The sequence below is a fragment of the Acipenser ruthenus genome, chromosome 10 (genome assembly GCF_902713425.1).
Source record: "Acipenser ruthenus chromosome 10, fAciRut3.2 maternal haplotype, whole genome shotgun sequence".
NCBI classification, from domain to species: Eukaryota; Metazoa; Chordata; class Actinopteri; order Acipenseriformes; family Acipenseridae; genus Acipenser; species Acipenser ruthenus.
Window position 1 is genome coordinate 6,412,666 of NC_081198.1, and position 27,720 is coordinate 6,440,385.

At 38.6% G+C, this 27,720-nt stretch overlaps 1 protein-coding gene across 4 annotated transcripts; it reads left to right on the forward strand.

Moving 5' to 3' along the window:
- Positions 1–9: 9 nt before the first annotated feature.
- LOC117405636 (elongation of very long chain fatty acids protein 1-like) lies at positions 10–26,869 on the forward strand. 4 transcript variants are annotated; one of them, XM_034008846.3, is made up of 9 exons: positions 10–124; positions 1,358–1,415; positions 18,694–18,803; positions 19,194–19,384; positions 20,197–20,277; positions 20,616–20,672; positions 21,515–21,620; positions 22,791–22,927; positions 23,239–26,869. In XM_034008846.3, exons 3-9 carry the CDS (start codon positions 18,743–18,745, stop codon positions 23,524–23,526), a joined length of 921 nt encoding a protein of 306 aa, XP_033864737.1. In that variant the 5' UTR covers positions 10–124; positions 1,358–1,415; positions 18,694–18,742; the 3' UTR covers positions 23,527–26,869. The 4 variants fall into 4 exon arrangements, with proteins under 4 accessions (XP_033864737.1, XP_033864746.1, XP_058887585.1 ...); XM_034008855.3 differs by having other exon boundaries at positions 94–178; XM_059031602.1 differs by lacking the exon at positions 10–124 and adding an exon at positions 343–583.
- The last annotated feature ends 851 nt before the right edge of the window (positions 26,870–27,720 follow it).

Sequence of the window (27,720 nt, forward strand, 5' to 3'; positions counted from 1 at the left end):
TCCCCATACCCAGCCTGGGCTGACAGCAATGTGTAGGTCAGGTGATAAGGAAGTAGGTGGAACCGCGCCGGTATAGAGGAAAATAACTTAACTTCAATCAAACGCTTTGGAGCGGCTTCTAAAGGTGGGTTTGGTTTACATTCAGCGGGGACGTGCTTTCGCATTAGATTACACATGTGTAAGTCGGTTTTATTATTTGCTTATTATTGCAAAGATAAAAACGTATAAACTTTGGTGGCCTTGATATTTGGTCTTGTTACTTATATATTTTACCGTACTTTGCCGTAGCGCCTGTGCCGCGAAATGGTGAACATAAATAACATGAGTCGTTGTGTGTAGCTGTACAGCTCAGTCGAGTCTGCTTTCCTTGGAAATTTCAGTTTAATAACCTAATGCTGTAATGAAACTAGTTCCACAGTTCAATAATAAAAACAAAAACAAAAAAAAGTTAGATTTGGGTACCAGTGAAAACAACGATGGATGAAGTCAACACAATTTATATTCTACTCTAGGCCCTAGAGTAAAATTATATTTGGATTGAGCTGAGTAAAGGGAAGCTGCATCATACTATATTACAACTGAGGTGGGTACATAAGATTGGGACTCCTTGTAAACCACTGTGCTTTTCTTCTCCTTTCATTTACTGGATTGCAAGAACACCTGGAGTTACTTATCCAGCTCTCAAGTCTAACCCTACATATTATTATAAAAAGCTATTTTGCTACACATCGAAAGCCACGCTAAAATGGAACATAACCTGAGTTCAAGTTTATCTTTTTGTGTTTATGCAAATTCACTTAGTTCAGGTTTTGTAACTTAATAGCCCCATAGAGTTTGAAAAATATTTTACATATGTTTAAGGGTTTACCTTATAGGAGCTGTTAACATTTTCAGCTCCGTTGGTGTCTCATATAAAGCTACCACTAGAAAATGCAGCATTTCTGTGCACATGGCAATGTTACTGGTAGTTTGTATGTAGATGTTTTTTTGTTTTTTTTTTAATAAGAATTTGAGAATCTACACCTCTGTTGATTTAATTACAGTGAGGTGTAGAGAGTCTGTTATGGGAAGAATGGAAGGTTAATCTCCAGAGTGAGCTGGAAGATCTTATTGCAAGTTATAAAGGGTTGCAGTATGAGATTGAGGTTTGAGATTTTTAGAAACTCAGAATGAAAATATTCAGCTCAGCTGTGAGCCCTTGCATTGTCACTCCCTCAGTGCATTGTGTGTTAATCACATGGTGGTGCCTCTTGTCAGGGGGAGTGTTCAGAAAGCCGGTCCGAGCTGCATCGGTTCTGTCCTTCACGAAGTTCTTCAGGAGTTTCTACTTGTTAATGATCTCTTAACTTTCTGTCAGGGGTGATTGATGAGAGAGCCTTGCACACCTGACTGGAAGTTGTGGTTCTGGAGTTTAGGTAAGTTTACTCTTTATGCATTTCACTTCTCCTGATCTGTCCACATCTGCAATCCTATGTTTTGTCTGGTTAGCACTTTAGAAAGCACTTGTCTGGGTATGAAGTATTAGAGTTAGCTTAACAAATGCAATCTGGTCGTATCATTTTCTATTTCATGTTCCTGGTGACTTTTTTTTTTTTTTTTAATTTAAAATTAAATTCAGTTGTAGCCCAACTAGAGCTCTCAGAAACATGTTTAACATCTTAAGTACATCTGGTACAACAGAGTGTAACCTGCAATCTCTGCACCCGCAACACTCCCCCCTAGTGGATGTAAGAAATGGCACATTAAACAAGTACAGAATCTTTCTTTTTTATATACTGTAGTATCCAGAGAGTGGTAAGCACATGCACTTTAAGCACATGCACTTTAAGCACATGCACTTTCTTTATACTTGGAATATGGAATCACCATGTCAGCTTTGGTGTAGGATCCTTCAGTCAGTGTCATGCATGTGCCAATGGGTGTGTCTTCTCACCCCACCTTGGATACTGCCTGTGAAAGTATTTCTAGATGCATATCTTGACCCTGAGAGATCCACTCCACACAGAGATATACATCTAAATATAGCAGTCTAGCTTCGGGATTCTTTCTTGGAACAGTACAGTGAGTGTTGTTCTATGTTAGAGATGGCATTGTGCAGTCTGGGGGAAGGAGTGGGGTGGGGTGTTGGGAGACTCAAGGAGATATTGTAAGTTGATCAGCTGACAAGCAAATGCATCAAAAGTTGGAAGCGCTACCCACTGTTTTCTAAGAGATTCTCACACTATTGTCTGTTCATTTTCTTGATGCTCTGTGTTTCACCCTTTTTACTGCCCAAGGTGTTTTATTGGCCTGCCTACTAAACAAGGTCATATTTGCGCTTTGAGGTGTCAAATATATAAATAAGTAAATGAATAAATAAATACAATTATGTGCTTAAGAAACCTACAGCCTCTGACTTGTAGGGAACGTTTATTTCACACACAATTAGGGCCAGAAACTCATGTACTTCCTGATGCATGATTCTGCCATCAACAGGTATTAAAGAGTTATATCTGTACATAATACCTTTTAATTCTATACATTACAAATATTTCAAGTCCTGACATGTGTACACCAAACAATATGGAAACTCTTGCAATGTGTATTTGAACTACACATCCGACCCGTGAGAGCTCGGTACAGGTGGTTCTCTAAAGGCTATTTGTCGAGCCAAGTCAGAACCAAACTGTGAACCTCCAGCCTCACAAGACATCTGAGTCCGGCTGCAAGCCAAGCCGAGCCAGGGGCGGGGTTAAGGATTTTTGTCATTACGTTGCATAAGCCAGTACACTCCAGAAAGAAAAACAACAAACATGGTGGGCAGTGAGTGTGATGAGAGAAAAGTACAGACTTGGGATGCTGAGGTAGTGCAGGCTCTTGTTTCTTTGTGGGCAGATAGAAGTGTTCAGGAAGATCTGGAGTCGTGCGCCAGAAATGAGAACGTTTATGCACGAATTTCTGACGATTTGAAGCAAATGGACATAAACTGCGGGTACGGTACACAACTCACACACAACAACACAGACTTCTACCAAATTTCTCATCCATGACTAAAACCATTCTAAACTTATTTACAAAAATAGTCAAACAAAATACCGTACAGCTGTACCATACATATGACTACGGCTCTCGTTGCGCTACCTTTTATGCAAATTCAAAGCAGAAACTGCTGCCTTTTGTTCTGTAGATATTATTTCAGCTAGTGAATGAGAGGCTTCAAACTGGAAGACAGCAACCTTTTTGTTCTGAAGAACCAAACATGATGGGGTTTCTGAATACTTTCCCACACAGTGACACTTACAAAATAGTCAAAATTGAATGTAAGTGAGATGAATGTTGGCTCAATTAGAAGAACAGTGAGATACTGTACATTGCTATGTATCGATCTGTGCATACCTGCCCATAATAATGCTCCCTGTATTTGTTTTATTGCAAGCTTTAAAAAATAGCTTTCTTCATTGGAAGAGCCAGATATGCGTCTCAATTCAAGAGGTGCCGATTCCTTCCCTGAGCGATTCTCTGGTGCCATGCTAGTTGACGGATGGAGTGGCTGTGTGCTGGGCTGTTTCTCTGGTAGGGCGTCAATCCCACATTGAGACCAAAGGTGTGGGTTTGGAGCAGTCTGGTTGTTGGGTGTGTCCTGGCATTAATTTCTTAATCTTACACACTAATCACAGCTGCCCCCAGCTCTTAACTCTTTCAAATCAGCTGCAACACATTGGCTTTTTAATAAAGGACATGTTTATATGAGGAGGCCAGTTAGAGGTGATCTGGATGCATGCGCACATGGGCTCAGCCGTGCCAAATTCCGAGTCGAGTCCTCTGTTTTGTGTTTTTCAGTGATTTGTCAGAGTACTTTACTCATCTGCCTTAAAATAAGCAAAATACGTTACAGCGTCAGACTGCTAGTAGACATTTTAAAATATCAGTGACATGTTTATCCTTAAAGGTCTACATGCTAGTATGTAAAAAAAAAAAAATCCTTCCCAGATTGTTGTAAAGTTGAAAACACTTAGTGACACCTGCTCAACATGAGTTTCCTCCAATCCATTAAATGCAATGCTATTTTTACTCTTCTCATTAAAACTAAAAGATGTTGTACTAAAAGGGCATTCGGATGTGAATCTCCCAGTTTGGAGAGATCACCTGAGTGAGATATCGATAACCTGTCCTCCCTCTGTATAAAGAAAACTGTGGATTTGAAATTAATACATTTTATTAATACCCCTAAATGTTGTCCTTAAACTGAGATTTAGCTTCAAACCAGTCTGAATAGCTTTTAATAACCCTGGACTATTGGCTATTTCAGTTTAAAACATGAAGTACTAAACTCCACTACAAGCTTATTCATATTTAATTTCGAATGCATTTCCATCAATTTTAGAAAAAGTGTAAAGTTGGGAAAAGTCACTTCCACAGATAGACACATAAGCACTAAAATAGACTAGTAGTCATATTCAGAAAAACAACAATTGAGTGTTAGTGCCGACTTAATGTGAAGTGAAAAGGTTTTTCATACTGAGCAGCACACTTGTTTTTCTATATGGCTCATTCCACTGTGTAGTGGCAAATCATTCCACTGTGTAGTGGCAAAGAAATGCTTGTAATTTAATCAAGCTAAACGCTGCAGTCATGAGTCTAGAAGACAACATCTTATGTATACCCAGTTACTCAGACATAAAGAAAGCACAGATTTCTAGACAGATTTAATATAGAGAGGGAAACTGGTAAAGTATGTGGCATGTACTCCTTCCTTATTGTATTAGGAAGGACACCACCTTTTGAATATGGAACTTTTTAAACAAGCTACTGTCCACAGATTACTGTGCAGTCTCTAAGTATTTTAGTTGGTACCTTGAAGAAAAAATGGTAATGTGAATTTTGTCCATGTGTAATTGACACTAAACAGTTACTTAACATCATATAGTATTGTTACTCTTAAATGTAAAGTTTACATACATTTCTAAAAGATCCTATTTTTGGAGCACTCTGTACACAGATTCCCTTTTACAATCAATACAGTTCAAACTTCAGAAAGACAGCTACAGAGGCTGACACAGACATGTGGGGGCGGAACTCCAGCTGTGGGACGGTGGCATGAATGCCAGACGTCAGTTCTGATTGGTGAAGACGTTTATGGCCTGATAGATACATCCTCACTCACAATAACGATCTGTCTTCCAGAAACCTTTCTTATTTTCTTTCACCTCCCTTACCCCAACTATCCCAGGCACAATTTACAGATTGCCCTTCCTAGATTAAAATTATTGTGAAATGGATGTGTGCAGGCACACTCGCTGAACCAAAAAATAGCTTGCTACAACTAGCAAGCTTTGGCTTTTAAATAAATATTTATACACTACAGATGTAGAAGGGGTTTCCTTATTAGCTTCCCTGCTCATTAGAGGCTCCGCTTCCCCTCTGTGTAGATCTTCATCTGCAATATTGCCTTACCGTAGTCACTGACCTCAGGGGAAGGATGTTGCTTTAGTCAATGGGGGCGGTAATAACTGCCAGCAGTCAAGGAGGCACACATCTCTAGAGAGGGCTTTAATTAAGGTGTGCGTCTTTAAACCACTAGGACCACACGTCACCCAGGTTTACTGGCCTGGTCTCTTCTATGCACTGAAAAGCTTCTGTGACTTTAAAACACTCAATCGTAAAACATAACTATTAAAACACAAACTGAGCTAGAGAGCGAGATGGATAGACAGCCCAGCTGCTTGAATTTATTTGTCTTTTAAATCATTTCATTATTTACAGTACCATTTTCAATAGGATAAAAAGGCTGCAGTGCCCCAGCTGGAACATGGGTTTACCTCAGACTTGCACCGGTTTGAGTTTAATCATTTTAGGTACAAATCTCATTTATTCATGCTAGGTCAGTTATTGAGATACTGTAAAGCCATAAATATTTGCGACCAAAATATTTGGCGAATCACACCCATAAAACCTATTTTGCTCCAGAAATGTTGGCGACCTGTTGCAATATACAAAGTACTGTATGTGTTAGTGGAATTTCATATTTGTGCCAATTTTTTTTTTTTTCTTATGTGAAAAACACATAAAAGGCTTGCAAATATTTATGGCTTTACAGTATATTAAACCCCTTTCTGTGCAATTTCAATACAGTAGGCTGAATACTGAGACATGTTTTAACTGAATTGCAGAAATACCACTTCAACTAAAAAGTGAATTTACCTGGGCCCATATCTGACTGTGTTACAATCATAGCAGACGAAAGGCACTGTTGAGCAGGCCAGCTCTGCATTATTTAATGTTCTCACAGAAGTTCTAAACACATTAGAATTTGTGTTACATTGATGAAGCATTTTCTGTGTGTGCCATGTGCTTTTTCCATCAGTGTAACTGATATTCTAGTGTGACCCTAACTGGATATATATATGTCATGGATAAACACAGTCCTTTATTTAACATTGTTGTTCCCACTGTCACTTTAATAAAAGGGCTTCATTCATTATTTAAAAAGAGCACCAAAAGATGGCAAACGCATTGCAGGTCCTTTATCTAGAGCGTGTTTGTGCTCAGGGATAAACAAGAGCCCTTTCTCAAGCAGCCTAACTGCCATGTTCTAGAAGACCTACAGTTAGTGTGTTGTATGTGTGATCAAATTTAAGAAAAAGGTAGGGGTCCCATTTACATGTAGGATCTCCCACCCAAAGATATAATATACTCAGTGGATGTAGAGAGCTGCTCCCAATAATACAGAGAATGTGTTCTAGAGCTGGTCCCATGGACGGAGCTTAGGCATTATGTATTGGGTATTCTGCAATTTGCTGGATTTAATCTTTTGATGGCAAACTCAAAATACCAGGTCCTCATTTTGTTATTGTATCAGTTAAAATAATCACTGGCAAGAATGTAAACTTAATCAACTATTTCTCAGACCATGTTTTATCACAAGGGTTGTGATTGGTGCACATTATTTAAAAAGAATAATGTGCATTTTTCATGATTTGAAGTGAGGTGGAGGGGCGAGAGAAGGGTTTATTTATGAACTCCCCACAACTCGTTTCCTGCCTTATCTCAAACACTTAGAATTAAAGATAACTTAGTTAGCAAATTGGTATGTCTTTGGTTGCAGTGTATAAAAATAGTAAAATATAAGGTTTTGCGCTCTATTTTTTTTTATTTTATTTTTTTATATAAAGTATTTTTAGTGACTTGGTTATGATGTTGACCTTTCATAAAGCTGAGAGTAATCACTGGGTTTGTGGTACTGCTCTGTCAGCTGGAGTCTATTAAAGGGAACAACTTAATTGTAAAACCCAAGAACTGTGCCTGCTTTGAAGACTAACCTCTTAGTGCACGGGTACTTGGGTAGTCAGACAGAGGAGGCAGGAGGGCTTATTGGAACTGTGATGAGGTTTGCAACATGTATTCTTTCATGTGTGTATTTGTGGGTGTGCAGAGAAGCGGATCAACATTTTGTACATTTCAAAGTGGCACCAAAGAAGTAATCCTGTCCTCCACCTGTAACATCTGTAGCTTCTGTATCTTGAGGTTTTTATTTTTGTTGGTTGTTTTGTTTGTTTTCCCAGTGCTGTGGGGTTTAAAAAAAAAGGGATATTTTTCTGTCCATACATTAAACGTGTACTAAAACCAATGCCAAATTCATACATTTATAACAAAAAACAAATGATTTTGTAAACACCACCGTTTCGCAGTGAGTAGAATACAAACAGTCAATTCACACAGGGCTAGTCTCTATAGTTCAATTTGTTTTTGTTTTTTTGTAATTTTATTTATTTTTTAATTCAGGTGTGTTGAGTTATTTGGTTGATTTCAGACTTACAAAAAGTTGCTTTACCCCACAATCATGCAAAATTATACACAAGAATATAATTATGTTGCCTGCATGTATCCGTAGATTAGCCTTCTGGGCACTCTGTTTAATCATGTCACACTTTCATTCTTGTTTGTTAGTTTCCATTCCCCAAAGGTAGTTTTAGTAGTTGGGACACAAGCTTGCTTTCCACAATGTCACTCCAGTCTAATCTAATCCAAACTTCTGCAATCAGGAAATAAACAGCCATTAAAAAAATAACAAAAAACACGAAATCGTGTTACTGATGAGACTTAACAGGTAACACCTATAGAGATGATATTCAACATAGGTCTATAGCAAAATACACTGTAATGATTAGTATTCCATTTTGCACCTAACTTTGATCTAGTCCTAAAATACTCCAGTTGTGTAATATCTGAACTCAATATTTTGCAGTTAGGTTTAAGATTAAATTTATATATATATATATATATATATATATATATATATATATATATATATATATATATATATATAAACATTTATTTCTTATCCAGGGCAACAGCAGCAGTGTATATATATAACACAAGAACTTGCCACAATACAGCCCACCCAGTGTAGAGTAGTGGTTAGGGCTCTGGACTCTTGACCGAGGGTCGTGGGATAAGGGCGTCTGCTAAGAAATAAATAATACTAATAATAATCTCCCGCCTTGATGTTCAGCAACGATCCTTCTGTAAATGAGCAAGTCAGAGTGGTAGTCAGTCCTGCTTGGGTAGTTTCATCTTCAGGTGCCTCTCCCGAGCCTCACCCTGTTCCTTAATTGTTCTCTGAAGTCGAAACATACAGTTTAAAACCTGGCATGCTACATTCCTCTCAAGGGATCAAAAACAATGGAAATACCACCAACATGTCTATAGGTGCATACAGCAGGAGTCTGTTTCCGTGTGGTTTTGAGTGATTTTAAAATGTGGTAAGGTGTTTTTTTTGGACTGATCAGGTGCTCTTAAAGTAACTTTCTGAAAACATCCTATTGTAGCTGCTTGAAACTAGGCATGTATAATCAGTTGGATGCATATTGTGTGTACTGGAGACAGTTGGCCTCGGTACCAAGCATCAATGGAATCCCAATAAAATGTACACATTTTGGCCTAGAGTACTCTGGTTTCATGGAGTGTAGTCTTGTACACCAAGCCCCAAAGCAGAGATAATATCTTCTACCACGATGCAGGGGTCAGGTTGCCCTCTTCAGCTTTTGGGGGATTTAAGTTCTTTTTATCCATTTATCCTATGGCTCAAGGCTAACAGACCTGTTATGTGACTTACTTGCTTTGCCAAGCAAGTTTTGTGAAGTTCATGCAAAGGGATGTTTTGAATGTGGAGCGTTTTTTTTTTTCCCCCACCAAAACCATTTTTATACAGTATTGAGCATTTATTTCTGTCTGATTAGATACAATCAGATGGGTGTGTGTGTGTGAGAGAGAGAGAGAGAGAGAGGGTTGGGGTTTGGATATGCAGATACTCATTGTGTGTTTGTATAGTAAATACTATATTTAAATCGTTGACTGTCTGAATGGGAATTTGCACAAGGGTAAGGTATATTAGCATTAGCATAGTGTATTCACAGCATGATGCCAAAAAAAAAACATCTCACATTTGCATCTCTTTAGTGGTGTTGTTGTTGTTATTTTTGTGCATTTAAGTATGTAAAGCACCAGAAGAAACTGTTTTTTAATTATTTAACAAGCTAATGTGTTAAATATATTAGAACCAATAAAGTTGAGTTTCCGATATGAAATATCCTTCTGTCCTTCAAGTACAGTGTACAAAGGTTTTGCATCACCTAGAATTTTTGGTTTGGGGGGGAAAAAAAATACGTGAACATAATTTAGATCTTTTATTTAACATTATGAAATCAACAAAACTACAAAATAATATTGCAAAAGCCTACCGGAAGCCATAATAGTACAGTATTTCAGGTTTGATTTTGAAATGTCACATCTTTCAATTCAGAGTTGCTGTTCTCCAACTTCCTAATGTAAACAGTTTCCTGCGTTTTCTGTAGTTTGTAGAGCAGTTCCCTCTGGGGTCAGTTTCACCACGCTTAGCAGTTTGAAAACTAAAAAACAGAGGAATTAATGCCAACATTCAGTTTCTTTAATTAAGACCAGAAAAGCCCTGGAATGTTGCTGTTTGCAGTTCTGACGTCTTCTCAAAACAACGCATCACTCGGTGATTGAGTAGCACGTGGCATTAATAATTCTATTCTCTTTAAGAGGGAATTTCTTGCTTGTTTTTATACCAAAAACCTTCTGTGATAGATTGTGCAGGAGTTGAAAACTGGATTGTAATCTTCAGCATACTCTTTACTCAAGTTACCTTGCAGAAAAAAAAAAAAAAAAACTTAGCGGGGGAGGGGAAAGGGGAGGATTCTATAACTAAGTGCAGAAGGGGCTATGTGCATACTATAACTTTTTTTTTTTGAGGAGGGTGTGACCCCTTTGTTGGCCTGCTTCCTCTCTCTCTCTCTCTCTCTCTCTCTCTCTCTCTCTCTCTCTCTCTCTGGTTATTAATTTGGCCCGTGACTCAGTGAGGGTGGGGACTTGGTGGACTGCAGTACCAGTCACATTTTGTCAGTTTGCCTCTTTCTCTCTCTCTCTCTCTCTCTCTCTCTCTCTCTCTCTCCTTCTGTAACTCTCTCCGCCCTCCCTCCCTCTCTCTTCTAAGTCGGGACTCTGAGGTCGGTGCTGTCGACACACACAGACGTGCCCAGCACCAGGGGATCAGCGAGGATAACAACAGGTGAGTCTCAGCTGGCGCAAAGGAGCAACTGCCCTCCTTGATTTTGATTTTCTCTGTTCTCTCTTACAATTCTTTATTGCCTTCCTTTCCTGTCTCTAATCATGCAACATGTCAGAACACCCGGCTCCGGTCTCAAGGCTGTGAAGCAATGAATATGGGAGGGAGAATTGCAACAGTGGGACTAGTTTGTACAGTACAGTAGTTTTGTGCCTGTTCAGCCAGGAATGTGTGTGTTTTTTGTTTGTTTTTTAGTTTTTTTTTTAGTTTTTTTTTTTTAACTTTCCTTTTTTGATCCTTGTTTTTACCTGCGGATACCCGATTCTTCTGATGCAGATAACTTTTGGCTGTAAGAGAGGGGCCTGCTGTGGTGCTGTAGCTCTTTTTGAAGGGCGTCCTCTCATTCCATTCACTCCTTTTAATCTTCTAGCCCTTTTTTCTGTATTTTTTATACTTTTTTTTTTTTTTTTCCTTGTCTCTCCTTGGCCAGTCAGTTCAATTAGTAACCAGCTTTTTGCTTGAGTTTCTCATGTTAATGCTGTCCCTTTAGTTCATTATTACCTTGAAGCATGTGACTTGCTGCCCTTTCCCTCTCTGATTAATTTATTGACAGAACTGCACTGTAGGTTTACCTCTTCAGATACGTCCATCTCTCTACCTAATTATTTTATGTTGGATAATTTTTTAATAGAAGGACTGTATCATGTTGGCTTTTTAAAAGTGCTTTTGAAACTGTAGACTTTTCCTTTTATGAGAGATGATTACTGTGGCAAAGCTGATTGTGTATCTATAAACAAAAGTGAGTGTTTTGTTACAGCTGATGTGAGGATACAATGATCTACTACTTTGAAAGGGTTGGGTGTGTGTCTGATGGTATTTCTTCCATAAAACCTCCACACAAGGGAAGGCGAAGTCTTCGATCATGATATCCTAACAGCTCACATGGGACTTAAAAGGCCCTTGGCACTGAGACCAGGCAAAGCTCCCAGCAATATAAATAGGTCTCTGGGTACTTCTCAATCTATCTTTATTAATAAAGCATTTAATTCAGGCTCTGGATTTATGGCACAGCATGAGTGAGGTCATTTCAGGAGCCATGGACCTAGCACCTCTTAATTTTACTTTTCTGTACAGGATCTGTCCTCCCTGTCAGAGCAGTTTCATTCCCGTTCAGTATTTATGCAATGGCCAATTAGCCACTGTAGACGGAGGGGATTTTGAAGGTAGCAGAGCTGGGCCTGTGCAGCTTAGACCCCATTCACACTTGCGATTTGAGGCCGCCGTGGAGTTTGTCTTGTGAATGTCAATCACTGTGTACAACCAGATAATCATTTGCAATCTGAGTGAAGTTTCCATTACGAAAACAAATATTTATACATGTCAACACTAGCAAGTTGCTGTTTCCCGCTTTCTAAATAACTGTGTTCTTATGAGAATAATGTGATTGTGGGTGGGGGTAAGCTCAGACCGTCACCCCATTACACACTATACCAGTAGGTCAAAATAGTCAGTGTTTTTTTTTTTTTAATATATGCCATAAAATTGCTTCTGTGATGCATTGAAAAAAATATATATAAATAGGAAACATCTGCTACAAAATGACTACTGTATATCCTGGTAGCTCTTCCATTCTGAGTGCACACTATCCTTCCATTAAAAAAAAAAAAAAGCCACATTTTAGGCCTGCTTTTCAGTCACATATGTGAACGCACAAAGGCACCTTAAAAACGTAACTGTGAACGGGGTTGCAGACCTAAATATGGGGCGGCCCAGGGCCGGCCCAGTAGTGTGAACAGAGTCTTAGTGGTTAGAGTTCTGAACTGGAGTAGAGCTCTGGGATGTAGTGTCAGTGGTATTGGACTGTAGTGGGTTAGGTAGCTCAATGCTGAACTGTAGAGCAGCAGTGGTTCACATACCCTTATCTTGCGAATGCTAGACTGGGTTGTCCTCCCTTTAGTTATGATTATAAGTCTAGACTCGAGCCATGGCCTGCTGTATATGAGCGGAAGTGTGTTTGAATTTTCTTTATATATTTATCTCTTTTATTCTTGAGACAAGGTGCCTTTTTTATGGTTGTTTTTTGATAGAAAATATCAACTTCCATTTAAATATAAACAGGCACTGATGAATGGAAGAGTAATAAAACACTGCATAAGGAATTGTCAACCACACCTGGAGACAATGTTTTGTCTCAGGTTCTTTGCGACAGTCTATTTAAATATTGTTACACAGCAAGTTTTTCAGGCTCTGCAACAATTCAGCTGGCTTGATTTACTGGATCCGGTCCAGTTTGAAAAACAAGGTCGGCAAATCCATTGATCAGCCCAGCTACGGTGGGGGTGTGCACTTTGCACTATCAAGGCAACTGAGACCACAGGCATTCCTGCTGTTCTGCAGTGTTTGTGCAGCAGAGGCTGGGCTTCTAATGGCCTGAGGTGTTTCCTTCGTAACTCGTGTAACCTCTGGCCTATATAACGTTGTGCTCTGGGATGACGTGTGCTCGTGTGGGGTGATGTCTGTCTGTTTGTGTGTGTGTGGGTCTGTCTGTTTGTGTGTGGTGCACTTCCTCAAAATAATCTGAAGAATTTTAAGTATGAGTATTATCAGTGGGCAGTTCATCCGTTTATACGCATCGTTTGTAGGGGAAACTGTTGCTTATTAGGACTACAATATCTGTTTGTTTTGCAGTAGCTGTCTAGAAGTCAGTGGGTAGATTGAACAGTTTAAAAGGAGTAAAGCAACCCAGGAACAATTTTGAAGGCAAGACTCCAATCAGTAGCAGAGGAGTAAAAGATTGGGTTAATAACAACATTGTAATTGCACTAGATTGCTGCTAAGCTTGGAGAACAGTGGAAAAAGGATAGTGCAGCTCTGATTTTAAAAAATTGGAAAGATGTATTTTATCAAGCTGAATATTGACTAATGATTTTGTTAGTAGACTATTGCTCTAATCAACTGGGTGTGTACTATTCAATGCAGCCCCATAGCTGAGATGTTAATTCAGAACTTTTCCTTAAACCCAAGGCAGATATTCTGAAATGTATTCTGGTCGTTATAGCAACAGTGGACCACCTTTTTAACACTCTCCCTCCATGTTGTACGGCTGAGCTGCTGGGAGTGTGGAACCTGTAAACAGTTGACCCCACCTTGGAAAAAGCTATACAAAGTGTTTGTTTTCCCCTGCTGAGATGTGACCGTTGCAACGTGGCAGTACCATCACCCTAGTTGATACCAGCTGATAAAGGCTACAGCACACAATAGGATTCGCCTTGTAATCATACCAGGTTGAACTCTGACCCCTTGTATTTGGCAGCCACATGCTCTAACCACTGAACCCAGTTACCTGTGCTTTCCACAAAGCAGTCTGCACTGAGCGACACACAAGGCAAGGCTGGTGCCAATGCTTAAAGAACAACTACAGACAACAGTTACTTCTAATTTAAAGGAAATATACATTTAGTAAATATGATCTTAAAAGATCTGCTATTCAAATGATTGTTAGTTGAATTTCCTGGTTGCAAGAACTCATAGGAGACACAGTGATTGGAATGGAGTTTTATGTCCAATACCTCCAGTTTGCCATCCTGCATCAACAACTGCATCATCTCTTTCATATACTAATCTACACTGGTACCTCCATAACAATGCATCTTGATGTTTATCAACAAAACTTGGCATGGAAGGAAGATGCAGGCAAATAAACCCTTTGCAGTCCATTTATTAAGTGCGCGTCAGGCACGTCGGGTCCAATTTATTTTCACACGCGCAGTTAATTTTAGACGCGCTGTTTAAAAGTATTTTTTTTTCCACAGTCAAACGGGTTTAAAAGGCCCTGCATATCAATATACTGATATATATGATATACTGTATGAAATTAGTGTTTTCAGTTACTTTCCAAAATGCTTAAATATATGTATAGTAGTAACTCGACAGTACTTGCACACTTAAGTTGTACCTTCTTTCCTTTGCTGTCTTCCACAACGAAATCCCTATAGTCACAGGCACATTCTTCTGCGGTTTTTGTGTGTAGGCATTTTTGTACATTTTGCCACAATTCTGTATTAAATCCTCAGTATCTTAATTGTAATACAGCTTTAAATCCCACTAACAAGCCTCCATCTTGACTAATCTCGTTTTAAATTTTGCAAGCAGAGTCTCCAATAGAAATGTAGGAATGTGGTGTCACTCAGTAGTTGGGGCGGGTTTAAAGTATTCAAATCAATGATAGATCTAGTCAGGAAGGCGGGACATTGCCCACATTGCCCAGCAGGACAGGGAAATGTATTTATTATTTTTGTAGTAGGTTTCATTTTTTAATGGGGAAAAGGTTAAAGTCAGCGTGAATTGATTAACTATTTCCACTGTTTTTCCGGTGTTTAATGGCTGTCCACCGATTTTTATTTTTTTTTGTATCGGGTGTTCTATCGGGTTTTATCGGTTAAAACTGAAAATCAAAAGCTCTAGTTATAGCTTAATAATTGCAGCCCTGATGTTATCTTTAACTGTGCTATTACATTATACCTTTCCTAGACAGTGGGAGTATGTTATTGCTATAATAATGGTTATGGTTATCTATACCAAGCTTGAACTGCAAAGACTGCGTGATGTTCCCTGATGAGAATGGGGGTTTTCCAAGCATATCAAGGTTAATTTTTTATTAAACCAGAACTGATCTCCGCTGAGTACAGTATCTGTTCATGCCTTCAAATCTTCCCAGTAATGGGGAAGTTTGGTCCAGCTGTACATCCAAGCCTGTCTGCATTTCGTGTTAGCCAGGCTGTCACCGCTCACCCCCTTCCTCAGTCACCTGACTGGAAATGGGACTTTGCTCCCATCTTGTTCTCCAAAAAAAAAAAATAAATAAATTAATAAATAAATGAAAGCATTATTTCTGCTTGCCCGTTCTTTTGCTAGTGTTTGAAAAGCCTTGTGTCGACACACGGTGGGTATTACTGTAGAAAGTTAATCCATCATTGATCAGCGCAAGTGTTCCTAGCCAGGACATAAATCTGAAATAAAAAATAATAATAAAAAAAACCAATAAAATAAAAACCGCCTGTCCCCAGTCAGAATGGTAATGGTGTTCTGTTGTGCCTCTGTTTATTAATTGGAGGCTGAGTTCCATAATTACATAATGGACTTTTCATGTTTTTGTTCCCTTGGGAGGGAATGGCAAAGACAGGCAGTTCTTTTTGTTTCTTACTTTTTTTTTATTTTTTTTTTATAAAGTATTGCTTCTTGATACAACCTCATTGATTTGACTTATTTCCACAGTGTGTGTGTGTGTGGGTGTGTGTGGGGGGGGGTCATATTACTGAGGCATGACACAGATTACATCCACTTTGACTGGGTTGACTGTTGGTGAAAAGTGTCTGACTGACTGGTTAAAATATATATGGACAATTTTCAAATAACTATGTAGATTGGGCTAAAAAACAAGATCTAAAAAGTTATTTATTTTTTAGAAACATTCCCCTGTTCAGCAGACTTTGTAGTTTTGCGTCCAAATATTGGCACACCAAATTTTGTTCATTTTTATATAAATCTTTTTGTTCATTTTTAGGAATAAACCCCCTAGAATCTCATAACCAACACTTAATGTAAAAACCTATTAAATCTGATGCTGCTGCAAAAAAAGTATTATAAGTGCTTTTCCTTCGTGTCTATAATGTACAAAATAATTAATATAAACTTTTATTTCTTTTATTTCTAGCTTTATATCATAACCAACACCCATTATAAATGTATTACATAATTGTTTTTTTCTGAAAACACCAATTATGTACCATAAAAAATACTTACATAAATATTATGCACTGTGGATGTAGAAAATTAATTAAAGCATTTTTTTCCTATTTTGCATAAATTGTCTTTTTCATATGAATGTCTGTTATGAATGCCTGGTGTCGGTTTGGTGTTGGTTATAATAATGAGTTGTTGTTTTTTTTTTGGTGATATGTTTCACAAACTGGACTCCTGGCTATGCTATCAAATTGTTTCAGAAAAGAACTGGGAAGAGGGAAAGACATTTTTACCATTATCATTCTGTGCGAGATAATAAGATACCGATTTTACACTTTCAGTGAAAAACAGTATATCAGATGAAAGAAAAACTAGATGAGTCCTTACTTCTGAAACAAACATTTTATATTTTAATTCTTGAAATAACAATGTTGCATGTAGGTTAATGCTGGTTTATTTAACATGTTATAACGAATGCTGAAGTTTTGCTGACCTAAGTTAAATTGTAAGTTGCTTAGTAGCTCAGAATTAGCTTAGTCTTTTGCAGAAGAGTTCTTTTTTTTTAAAAAAAAGGGATGGAATAAAGTTTGTTCCCACGGTGGCTTGAGGTAAAGAGACTGGAATTGGCTAATTAGATTGTCCAATTATTTTTTTTTTAGTCTGTAAGCTGATCGACAGCAAGGGTCACTCGAGATAGAAATCCTACAGAAAATTGAGTTATAGAATATAATGCCATCAGAAAAATAAAACTGAACAAAGATGATGTGGTTATTTTTGTTTTTTGGGGTTTTAACCTATTTAAAATGTTCTTGGCCAATTATTTAACACTCGAATCGGCATGTGTGTCAGTTTGATGTTTTAGGATTTAAAATATAAATTACTCTGCGTTTGGTGAATGCCAGCGGTTGTCCATTCTTGACTTTTCTTAAACATATGAAGTAAATACCCAGACGGGGGTTCTTGTGTTAATGCTTTTTAATTTTATTTACAGCGGTAACAATTATTAGAATGCCATGAATTGAGGATAAGTCACTTTCCTAGTAATTACTTTCCTACCATTTCTTTAATTTTTTCCCAAAGTTTTTGGTCAGGTTTCGAATGGCGGGCACTGTTTTGGGCTGGTAGCACAAAATGTGGTTTGATTAGACCTAGGACATCTTTTAGTGCGTAATTAATTTTGTCCTGATCACCAACTGTCAGGCAGTAGAATCTGTCTTTGCCTAATTTGTTCATATATTTGACTTCGATGCAATTGCCCATTTCAGTTGTTGCCATTCCTGTAATGGTTCCAGGATACGCACCACAACACACCATTGACCTACAAGAGCATCAGCTAGCTGTTGAATGGGTGTGATTTAATGTCTGCTTCCTCTTCATTTTCCACATGGCACTCAGCTGGTTGTTGAGTCATTTTAACTGTAGGCATTTGTTCTTCTATTTTGCTAATGTCTTCTGTAGTGATGAGTATGTTTGAACTTTTTGATAAAGCACCTTTGCGTCTTCAGTATCCTCTTTCTCTGCCACAGTTCTATCTGCTGTGGACTTGACTGTGCCTCCAACACCGTCATGAGGATCTTTTCCATGTGCCTCCTCCATGAAATTCCATTACACTTCTACAAAGCCATGGAGGAAAGGCAGTCGAAAGCCAGTAAAAGTTGCCTTTGTACCTGGACTGGGTAGTTGGTCCATCACTCCAGAAATGTAGAGTTTCCACCTTGGGGAACTCTTTCTGCAACCATTTTAAGACTGGTGTCATATGAGCCCAGATGACCACTTCACAATGATGAAGATCTTCAGACACTGTGCAAAAGCATTTCTTAAACATCTCCTACATAGACTACCACTGTGCCAAAATGAGCACCTTGAATCTGACTATTAGATTTGCAATTGTAATTTTCTGAGAAATCAACATAGTGAATTAACTGAGTTAAGGCCAGATACAAATATTTGACTCCAACTCTATGAAAGTCAATGGAGTTCATTCATAAATATTGGTACCCTTTTGCCTTAACTCAGTTAATTCACCAAATTTAACTACCACTTGGTAAGACGAATGAGTGTTCATATGTGTGTATATATATATATATATATATATATATATATATATATATATATATATAACTTCACACCTTGTATTATATCAAGCTCAACTCGCAAGTTCAAGTAAGTCCAATGTAACTGTATGAATACTGAGATCCCTCCAGTCTTGTGTCAACATGAAAACACCCATTTTAAAGTGAAAACCTGTTATCTAATCTAACTTGTCTTTTACTTTAGATCAGCTCTCTTGTCTGAAAGTCCACGGGATTGCCTTATATAACCATTGAAGGTTATAAGGGTTAGTTCTGGAAAGGTAATGGTTTTGCTTTTTTTTTTATCCACAGGATTTGAAAGGTTGGTTTGGAAGGAAGGAAGGAAGGAAATAGAGGGAAGATGATAATGGAACTAGCAACGCGAGTTGCTCAACTCTACGAGGACGTCATGAAACACTCTGGTGAGGGACACATACCCATGTTGTGGTTAAAATATCTTGTTCACAAGTTTTGTTGGCACAGTAGACCTCAGCCTTCACATAACCAGCCCTGATGTTAAAGGCTTCATTTATTCTGGAACTGTTTTGTGAAGGGTTTAAAGATGGTGGTCTCCAGTGAATGTCCAGTTTGCACTTCTAACCCAGATCTTTAGGCTGTGGATTTAATCCTAGTCACAAAAAAAAAAAAAAAAAAATTACCAAAACAACTTTACATGCTCCAAACCTTTTTAGGCCTGGTACAATGTGGACACCAGATTTATTTCATGTTAGTTTAGGATATTTCTATTTGTTCTTCAGTAGTCACCTCGGTGACAGCAGCAGGCACCCTGACACACTGTTTGTGCTCCTCAGACCCCCGGCTAAACGTCTACCCGATGATGCAGAGCCCCACCCTCATGACGAGTATCCTGGTGGGCTACGTCATCTTCGTGCTGAAAGTGGGACCCCGCTTCATGGCCAACAGGAAGCCCTACGACCTCAAGGGGGTCATGGTTGCTTACAACTTCTTCTTAGTTGCCTTCTCCATCTTCATAGTGTATGAGGTAAGGGAGTCTCCTGCAATCATTAGGACTGTGAGTTTTTACTAAAAATAGTCAGTTGCGATAGTCAGTCAGAACAATTTTGCTTTGTTTGTGGCTGGTGGAAATGTTTGGGAGGCAGTTTAGGTTTGAAAGTGGTTGAGATAAAGGGGTTCTACATTATTCTGCTTCTGCAGTTGTTTAAAAAAATTGTCACCTGTCTTTTTTTTTTTTTTTTTTTTTTTCTTATTGTGCAGGTACAACACAGCAGAAAAGAGTGCATAGCATTTGACCTAGATTTAAAACCACCACAGACTGGCCAAACTGAAACTGCAGAGCTCATTTATAATACTATCTGAAGCCATCATCTTTATTTCTTCTTTTAAAATGGCCTCACTGTTTAAGCTGGTCTGTGGTTAACAGAGTACCATTGTGTGACTTCACCCTTTTTCTAATGCAAATCTCACCCTGGCAGAAAAGGCTGGTGGCTGCTGTCAGCTGCCACAGGTGCTGTGGAAGGGAAGGCATTAAGATGACACAGTTCAGCAAACACGGTGGTGCTCTCAGCTGTTGCATTCAATGGCTGAGCTGTTTAACTCCCACATACTCCCTCTTTGTAACCAGGTCCTTGTTAAGCCCACTGTATATTGGTCCCTATGCGAGGACAAGCTCCCTGCATAACTGTCTGGGTGTTCTATACCAGTGCTTCTTGAATGCAGCCACTGTACTTTCAAGATACTTTGTTTCAAGCGTGTCATTTACCAGTCACAGCATGCACTTTAAAGTCTCTAAGTAACTGTTCTCATTATTTTTTTGTCTTTGTTTTTTGTTTGCAGTTCCTTATGTCTGGCTGGGCAACAGACTACACCTGGAAGTGCGACCCTGTGGATTTCTCAAACAGTCCACAAGGCCTCCGAGTAAGTTTTATTTGTTTATCAATAGCTTTTAACACACGATCGTAAGATAAACAGAAGTGTCAAAAATAAGGGTTTCATTGCTTCTCTAAGTTTCTTTGTACTGTAGTACATTTTTTTGTATTCAACCTGGATTCTTTTCAACTTTACTGGAAAAGAATGCAAAAATAATGTTGACATTTATTTATTATTATTATTATTATTATTATTATTAAGTACATTTCCAAAACGACAACCCATAGTGATTGTTTTACTGTGGGGAAGTATTGTGCCCATTCTGTATCTCCCCTATGCTGGTGGTAGACATTCCTAACATGACCATCTTTATATTCTCCCCCCAGATGGTTCGAGTAGCCTGGTTCTTCTTGTTCTCCAAATTCATTGAGCTGCTGGACACAGTGAGTCTCCTCTCTTGTACTTTTTATTTGTTTGTCTCTTTTAAAGCGACACAGCTGGAGGAGAAACCAGTCAACAGGTTTTTGTTTTTAGTGTATTGTAAACCATATCAAGATGGGACAAGATAACTGCTTTAATACATTTTCATTAATCTTTAAGATACAGAGAACAGTCATTTGTAGCAGGGCTCAGTTAGGAAGATTGAGAACAAGGAATGTCTGTGGCATTTCTATAGGGAGGCTGACAAATACACCCATATAGGAATTGTGCACCCCACAGTTAATACTATCCATAAAGTGTGATCACCTTCTTGGGCTATTGTGCTGCCTCAGGTTGTGGGATAACTGGAGCACCCCATTTCTTAGAGGTGTCCTTTTAAAATAAAATGTTTGGGGGAGTGTCTTGTAGATGTACTATAATTTATATAAAGCTTATGTGTGTATGAATGCATTCAGGATTTTATATACAGAGCCAGGCAGCTTGATGGCGAGAATGAAATACTTGTGTGTACTCCTGAAGTAATTTCTCAAAAAAACAGTTACAAATTAAAAAGTCTCTCGGTGTCCAAAAATCAGCATTGCTTTATTTCTGTTGGGTAGGTTTTTAAATGTACAGTTCAGTAGGTTTCTGTCACAAGCATGCTCACTGTATTCTAGACTACAATACCAAATAGCAGTAACTGCAGCTGCAGATCAGAGCAGAGCAGCAGCATCAGAAGGCATATTCACGAGGGGCTGTGGAAAGCCATTAGAGTAAATCAAGCTGATGTTGTTGCAGGGGCTCTCCAGACATCAGCATGATGTAGATTGGCTGGTGCTGACTTTGGGTGTTTGCTTCTTCACAGGTGTTTTTTGTTTTGAGAAAGAAGAACAGCCAGGTCACATTCCTCCATGTTTTCCATCACTCAGTCATGCCCTGGACCTGGTGGTGGGGGGTGAAGTTCGGACCAGGTATGCTTCCCTTTTAGGACCTTTTGAAGGGCTTTACAGGGTCCAGAATTGTGGGTAGTGTATCTTGACACTAAGTAACTATGTAGAAACATAAGCCGATGGTAGGTATATCGATATTTGAATATGCTGAAAGTCGCACACAAAGTTATAATGGGAGATATCTTTCCTAGTCTACTTTAGGGTTTAGCTGCTTGATGAGGGCGTTTTTCTTTCTTTGACCTCCTATACTACATTTCTGAAGGAGTTGAAATGACTCACTTGACCTGCTTTTGTCATGGACTCACCCAGCTGTATAAATGTAAACACCCCCCCCCCCCCATGAAATTAGATGTTGAGTTATCCTGGGTAAATCATTACTAGTAAGAGAATACAAACAACGGCAACACTAGAACGCTAATTCCTACTTTCTCACAAGTTTCAGAGACTGATCCTTACATTTTGATGGATTTAATTAATATATTAATATATTTAAGTTGCCGTTTTCAATGAATTGTAGAAATGGATGAAATTGGAATTGATAAATATATATACACAGTATTTTAGTAAATAAAATACATTTGAATTCATGCAATCTATTGCTACGTTATATATTTGAAGATGTATGTGTATGACCTTAAAGTTTGCTAGTGAAAGCATCTCCCCGATTCAAAGTGTTAATTTCCAACAGCAGCAGTGTCCGCCTATTCATTTCCATCAAGCATGTTAGCGTGCTCTGGTGTGCCTGAGGAATTCCAAACCTGGTAATCATGTTTTCCCTAACGTGTTACTCAGGTCGCTCTGCTTCTGTTTTTCAAATAACTCTGGTGTGCATCTACAATGCTTTGTTTCCTGTACTGCACACTGTAGTTGTTGTAATGAACAGAGTCTGCCATTATTCTGTACACAGCTTAGTACGGGAGGTGGATGCAGTAGGTTTTTCAGATTCATCACGTTTTAATGCTGTTGCTTGATGAAAATGTTCACGTATTTAATCTTGAAATAAAGCATTCGGTTAATTTAGTGACATTTCATGGTAAGCAACAAAGTACTATAAAATGATATTTACATATAAAAAAAAACAACTAATCTCCAAAAAGAGGTAAAGTGTGTGTTTTTTTTTTTGTTTTTATTTTATTTGATTTAATGTATATCTGTCGCTGGTCTCTAGAGCCTGTGTGTTTTTGTCTCTAGGTGGAATAGGCTCCTTCCATGCCATGGTGAACTCAGTTGTCCACATTATCATGTATTTCTATTATGGACTGTCAGCTGCTGGACCCAGATTCCAAAAGTACCTGTGGTGGAAGAAGTACATGACTGCAATCCAGCTTGTGAGTACTCGATCAGTCATCCCTTTCCACAATCTTTTTTCATCTTGTATTTTCATATTGTAGTTTTCCATTTCTTTCTTTCTTTTTCTTTCTTTTCTTTCTTTCTTTCTTTCTTTTTTCAAACCAAGCACATCATTTGAAGGTAAATGCTATTAACAGTAGGTAAAACAAATTGTTCAGCAAAAAAATACGCTATGATGACAAAGCTTTTGCTTGGAACGTGGGAACTTGCATTCCTCCAATTCATATTTTCACTTTACTATCCATACCAAGCTGACCTGTGCTCACTGTTCCTCTCTGCTGTGTCACAGGTCCAGTTTGTGCTTGTGTCCCTCCATGTCACTCAATACTACTTCATGGACAAGTGTGACTACCAGTTCCCTCTGTTCGTCCACCTGGTCTGGATATACGGAACCTTCTTCTTCGTGCTCTTCTCCAACTTCTGGTACCAGTCGTACACCAAGGGCAAGCGGCTGCCCAAAACCCTGGACAGGGATGGTGGCAAGGGGGCCATCATTGCCAATGGGAAGCATGTTGAAAATGGCCACTCACATCTGGAGAATGGCAGTGCCCACAACGGGAAAATGAAGGCCAATTAACGGTCATTAAAATGGGAGGAAAACTAAACCAAACAAAATCAGGATGTATTTTTCATTTAACTTTTTTTGTTTCTTTTTTTTTTTTATTCAAGAACTGTGCAACAACTGCAACAAAGGAGAAAAACATGGCCAGTAGACTCCAAAGTCAGTTTTCTCTTCTGCTATAGGAAATCTGATCCGTGGCTACAGACTGCTGTATGCGAAGAGAAAACGGTGTCCAATCACTGACAGTGTCTGTGCCACAAGGATCAAAACTGCCTGTGTTAGCCACCCAGGGTATTCCCCTCACCCCTGTTTAAATATAGCACCCATGTAGCTAAATCTAATTATCTTTAACAGTGATGTACAGTTAGTCATAAAAACTTGAATACAACTGTAAATAAAGTATACAAGCCAGAACTACGGTGTAAAATGGATTGAGACCAAATAATAGTTAAACACAGTAGGGGGGGGGGGGAGATTTTAAGAGGAAGGCACAGATATTATAGGAAAGTTGAAAGAGAAAAAATTGCTATTTCAAGGAATCCGTGGGAAGATTATTTGACTGACGTATCTCAGCATTTATTGCAGATGTGTCCTTTTAAATAGGTCTACCAGCCAAAGCCCTCAACTAACACTAAACCTTTGTTTCTGCTTTTTTTTTTTTTACCTTTTTTATTTCACTAAGCTGCCTCACCTAGGGTTCTCAAGTGGTTTTCATGAATGCATACATGCATGCATATATACATAAAGCCACTTTGTTTGTAATGCACTAACCCTCACAGTGTGCATGGTTGGGTTTCAAGGTCTAAGGTCCGGTTAGGGAAGCCCAATTTATATCTACCACAGGCAGTTTCGATTCCCCCTGTTGCTCTAGTACTCATTTATTTGTGCCATGATTATTCCATTGTGTTGTGGCTTTTTTATTTATTTATTTTATTAACCTATTTGTGGAAAAAGGAACCCCCAGTTAACCAGCTGTCATGTTTATTGCACGGCTTCATAAGCAGCTTCAAGTCTGCCTAACTGTCAGTGTGCAGCCACTCAACAGTGTAGCAGCTGTCTGTGGATAGACTTTATGCTTCAGTGTTCACGGCTTCCTCACGTGAGCACTAAGATAAAGACAATCTAGCTTTATGGGTGCTAATAAAGTATACTATAGTAGTAGATTTGAAGATTTAAGGGACTCCGTTGAACAGATTATGGTTGGAGAGCTGCAGGGTTTTGAAGTCAAATTGTTCACCCAGCCGGTTACAGTGAAGCTGAAATCATGAAGATCACAGTTGCACTATTGGCATGTTGCATCTGGATTGTTGATGTCCTGACGCCCTTCTAACCTCCCAGATTCTGGTAATTGCATCCCCCTACCTACCTGGTTCTAGTGACTTAAGTCAAGTGAAAATCTCCTAACAATGCCCAAGTTGATCAAGTTAAATGTTAAAATATATAAAGGCTGGAAAGAAAGAACTGTTGTCTGTAGAAGAGTTTGATTGTATTCTCGCTCTTCCTTAATTTTCTGAAATAATAAATATATATAATTAAAAAAAAAAAAAGCTTTTGTATAATGGCTGAGTGTGTTCTTTAAATTGACGTGTTTCCTCACACTAGTTTTTACAAAAGCGGTCTCTCTTCTTCAGGATCTGCCACCTGGGAGAGAAGAATTACTGTGGGTCTGCACTGAAAGAATCCAAATAACCAAAACCATACAAGCAGTATTATTGTGATTTATTATTATTATTTAAAAAGTGAAATTACTTTGGTAGCATACCCTTGTCTGATAAATGACCCTGGGCATGATATCAAATGATTCGGTAACAGTACATATCCTTCTTTTTACTGCAGATTATAAATTCCTATGACCAAGGCACCAGAAGTGAATGTTACTAACAGAGATTCCAAGTGTTTCTTTGGAGTTGAGCAGGCTCCTTTGTTAATGTATTGAAAAGTACATACAGTGCCTTGCAAAAGTATTCAGACCCCTGACCAATTCTCTCATATTACTGAATTACAAATGTTACATTGAAATTTCATTCAGTTTGATATTTTATTTTAAAACACTGGAACTCAAAATCAATTATTGTAAGGTGACATTGGTTTTTATGTTGGGAAATATTTTTAAGAAAAATAAAAAACTGAAATATCTTGCTTGCATAAGTATTCAACCCACACACATTAATATTTGGTAGAGCCACCTTTTGCTGCAATAACAGCTTTAAGTCTTTTGGGGTAGGTATGTACCAGCTTTGCACAGTGTCGGAGTGATTTTGGCCCATTCTTCTTGGCAGATTTGCTCTAGGTTGTTCAGGTTGGTTGGACGACGCTTGTGGACCGCAATTTTCAAATAGTGCCACAGATTCTCTGTGTCTTGACGCATGGGCAGTGTTAGGTTTGCGCCACACATAGCGCTTTGAGTTTTGGCCAAAAAGCTCTATCTTGGTCTCATCTGACCACAAAACCTTTTCCCACATCGCAGCTGGGTCACACTCATGCTTTCTGGCAAACTCCAGACGTGCTTTCAGATGGTACTTTTTGAGCAACGGCTTCTTTCTTGCCACCCTCCCATACAGGCCAGTGTTATGCAGAGCTCTTGATATGGTTGACTGGTGCACCATTACTCCACTCCCAGCCACTGAACTCCTGTAGCTCCTTCAAAGTGATTGTTGGCCTCTCTGTGGCTTCTCTCACAAGTCTCCTTCTTGTTTGAGCGCTGAGTTTTGAGGGACGGTCTTTTCTTGGCAGTGCCTGTGTGGTGTGATGCAGCTTCCACTTCCTGATTATTGATCCAACTGTGCTCACTGGGATATCCAAACACTTGGATATTATTTTGTACCCTTTCCCTAATCTATGCATTTGTATTACTTTATCTCTAACTTCTGTAGAATGCTCTTTGGTCTTCATTTTCCTTCAGATTCACAGCCTGACCAATGGTGGAGGCCAATGGTAAGGTAATTGTGTCCTCGTTAGGGCAATTTCTTTCATCGGTGTAAACTGGGAGCTTCCACAGCACAGGGGTTGAATACTTATGCAAGCAAGATATTTCAGTTTTTTATTTTTCTTAAAAATATTTCCCAACATAAAACCAATGTCATCTTACAATTTTTAGTTTCAGTGTTTTAAAATAAAATCTCAAACAGAACGAAATTTCAATGTACCATTTGTAATTCAGTAATATGAGAGAATTGGTCAGGGGTAGGAATAATTTTGCAAGGCACTGTATATTGCAATCACTGAAATACTGTGCTTTTATTTCTTTCTTTTTTTCAGTCCTTTTTAAGGTGCTTTGGTTATGAGTTTGGGAACTTGCTCTTCCGTTAGGGTTGCCTGCCACACACATAAACAGGGTGATTAAATTGAAAACTTTCAATGATGTGATCAGCCCAAGTGTCTCTTTATTAGTAAGCACCAGCACAATGAGGTGCACGTCAGTGAATTATTATTGTTTATTTTTTAGCAGACGCCCTTAGCCAGGGCGACTTAAACAAATACATTTCAAGAATTGTCAGCAAAAATAAAGGAAACGTACAATATCACTAGATGGTACTGGAATGATTACAAACACCATGAAAAAGTAAAGAAATGGTTACAAAACAACTCAGAATGAAATTTGAAGGTACTTATAAGACCCCAATCATACTGCCCTATGTTTCCAAGGCAGGAAGGACATTGATTGCATCATTACCTTTGGGTTTATAAACACATCTTAAAAAGAAAAATGTAAATCTTCAACATGTATTATGAATCTACACCATCATGAGGACTACATTATTGTCCAATATATAAACAACCCTCCTGACCTGAGGGTTGTGGGTTCAATCTCAGGTGGGGGACACTGCTGTACCCTTGAGCAAGGTACTTTACCTAGATTGCTCCAGTAAAAACCCAACTGTATAAATGGGAAATTGTATGTAAAAAATAATGTGATATCTTGTAACAATTGTAAGTTGCCCTGGATAAGGGTGTCTGCTAAGAAATAAAAAAAAAATTATTTGTTTAGTTAGCAGATGCCTTTATCCAAGGCGACTTACAGACTAGTGTGTGTGAACTATGCATCAGCTGCATTTCACCCAAAAGACAGCACAAGGAGGTTAAGTGACGTGCTCAAGGTCACACAGTGAGTGAGCTGGGATTTGAACCGGGGACCTCCTAGTTACAAGCCCTTTTCTTTAACCACTGGACCACACATGGAAGTAAAATATATTATTGGTAAGCAGATAT

What these genes read in the sequence shown, in the direction of transcription:
- LOC117405636 (XM_034008846.3), top strand. Translation starts at nt 18,743, where the DNA reads ATGATAATGGAACTAGCAACGCGAGTTGCTCAACTCTACGAGGACGTC. An exon ending in GGACGTCATGAAACACTCTG is followed by an intron (nt 18,804 to 19,193) that starts GTGAGGGACACA and finishes TGTGCTCCTCAG; the next exon opens with ACCCCCGGCTAAACGTCTAC. An exon ending in TCATTGAGCTGCTGGACACA is followed by an intron (nt 20,673 to 21,514) that starts GTGAGTCTCCTC and finishes GCTTCTTCACAG; the next exon opens with GTGTTTTTTGTTTTGAGAAA.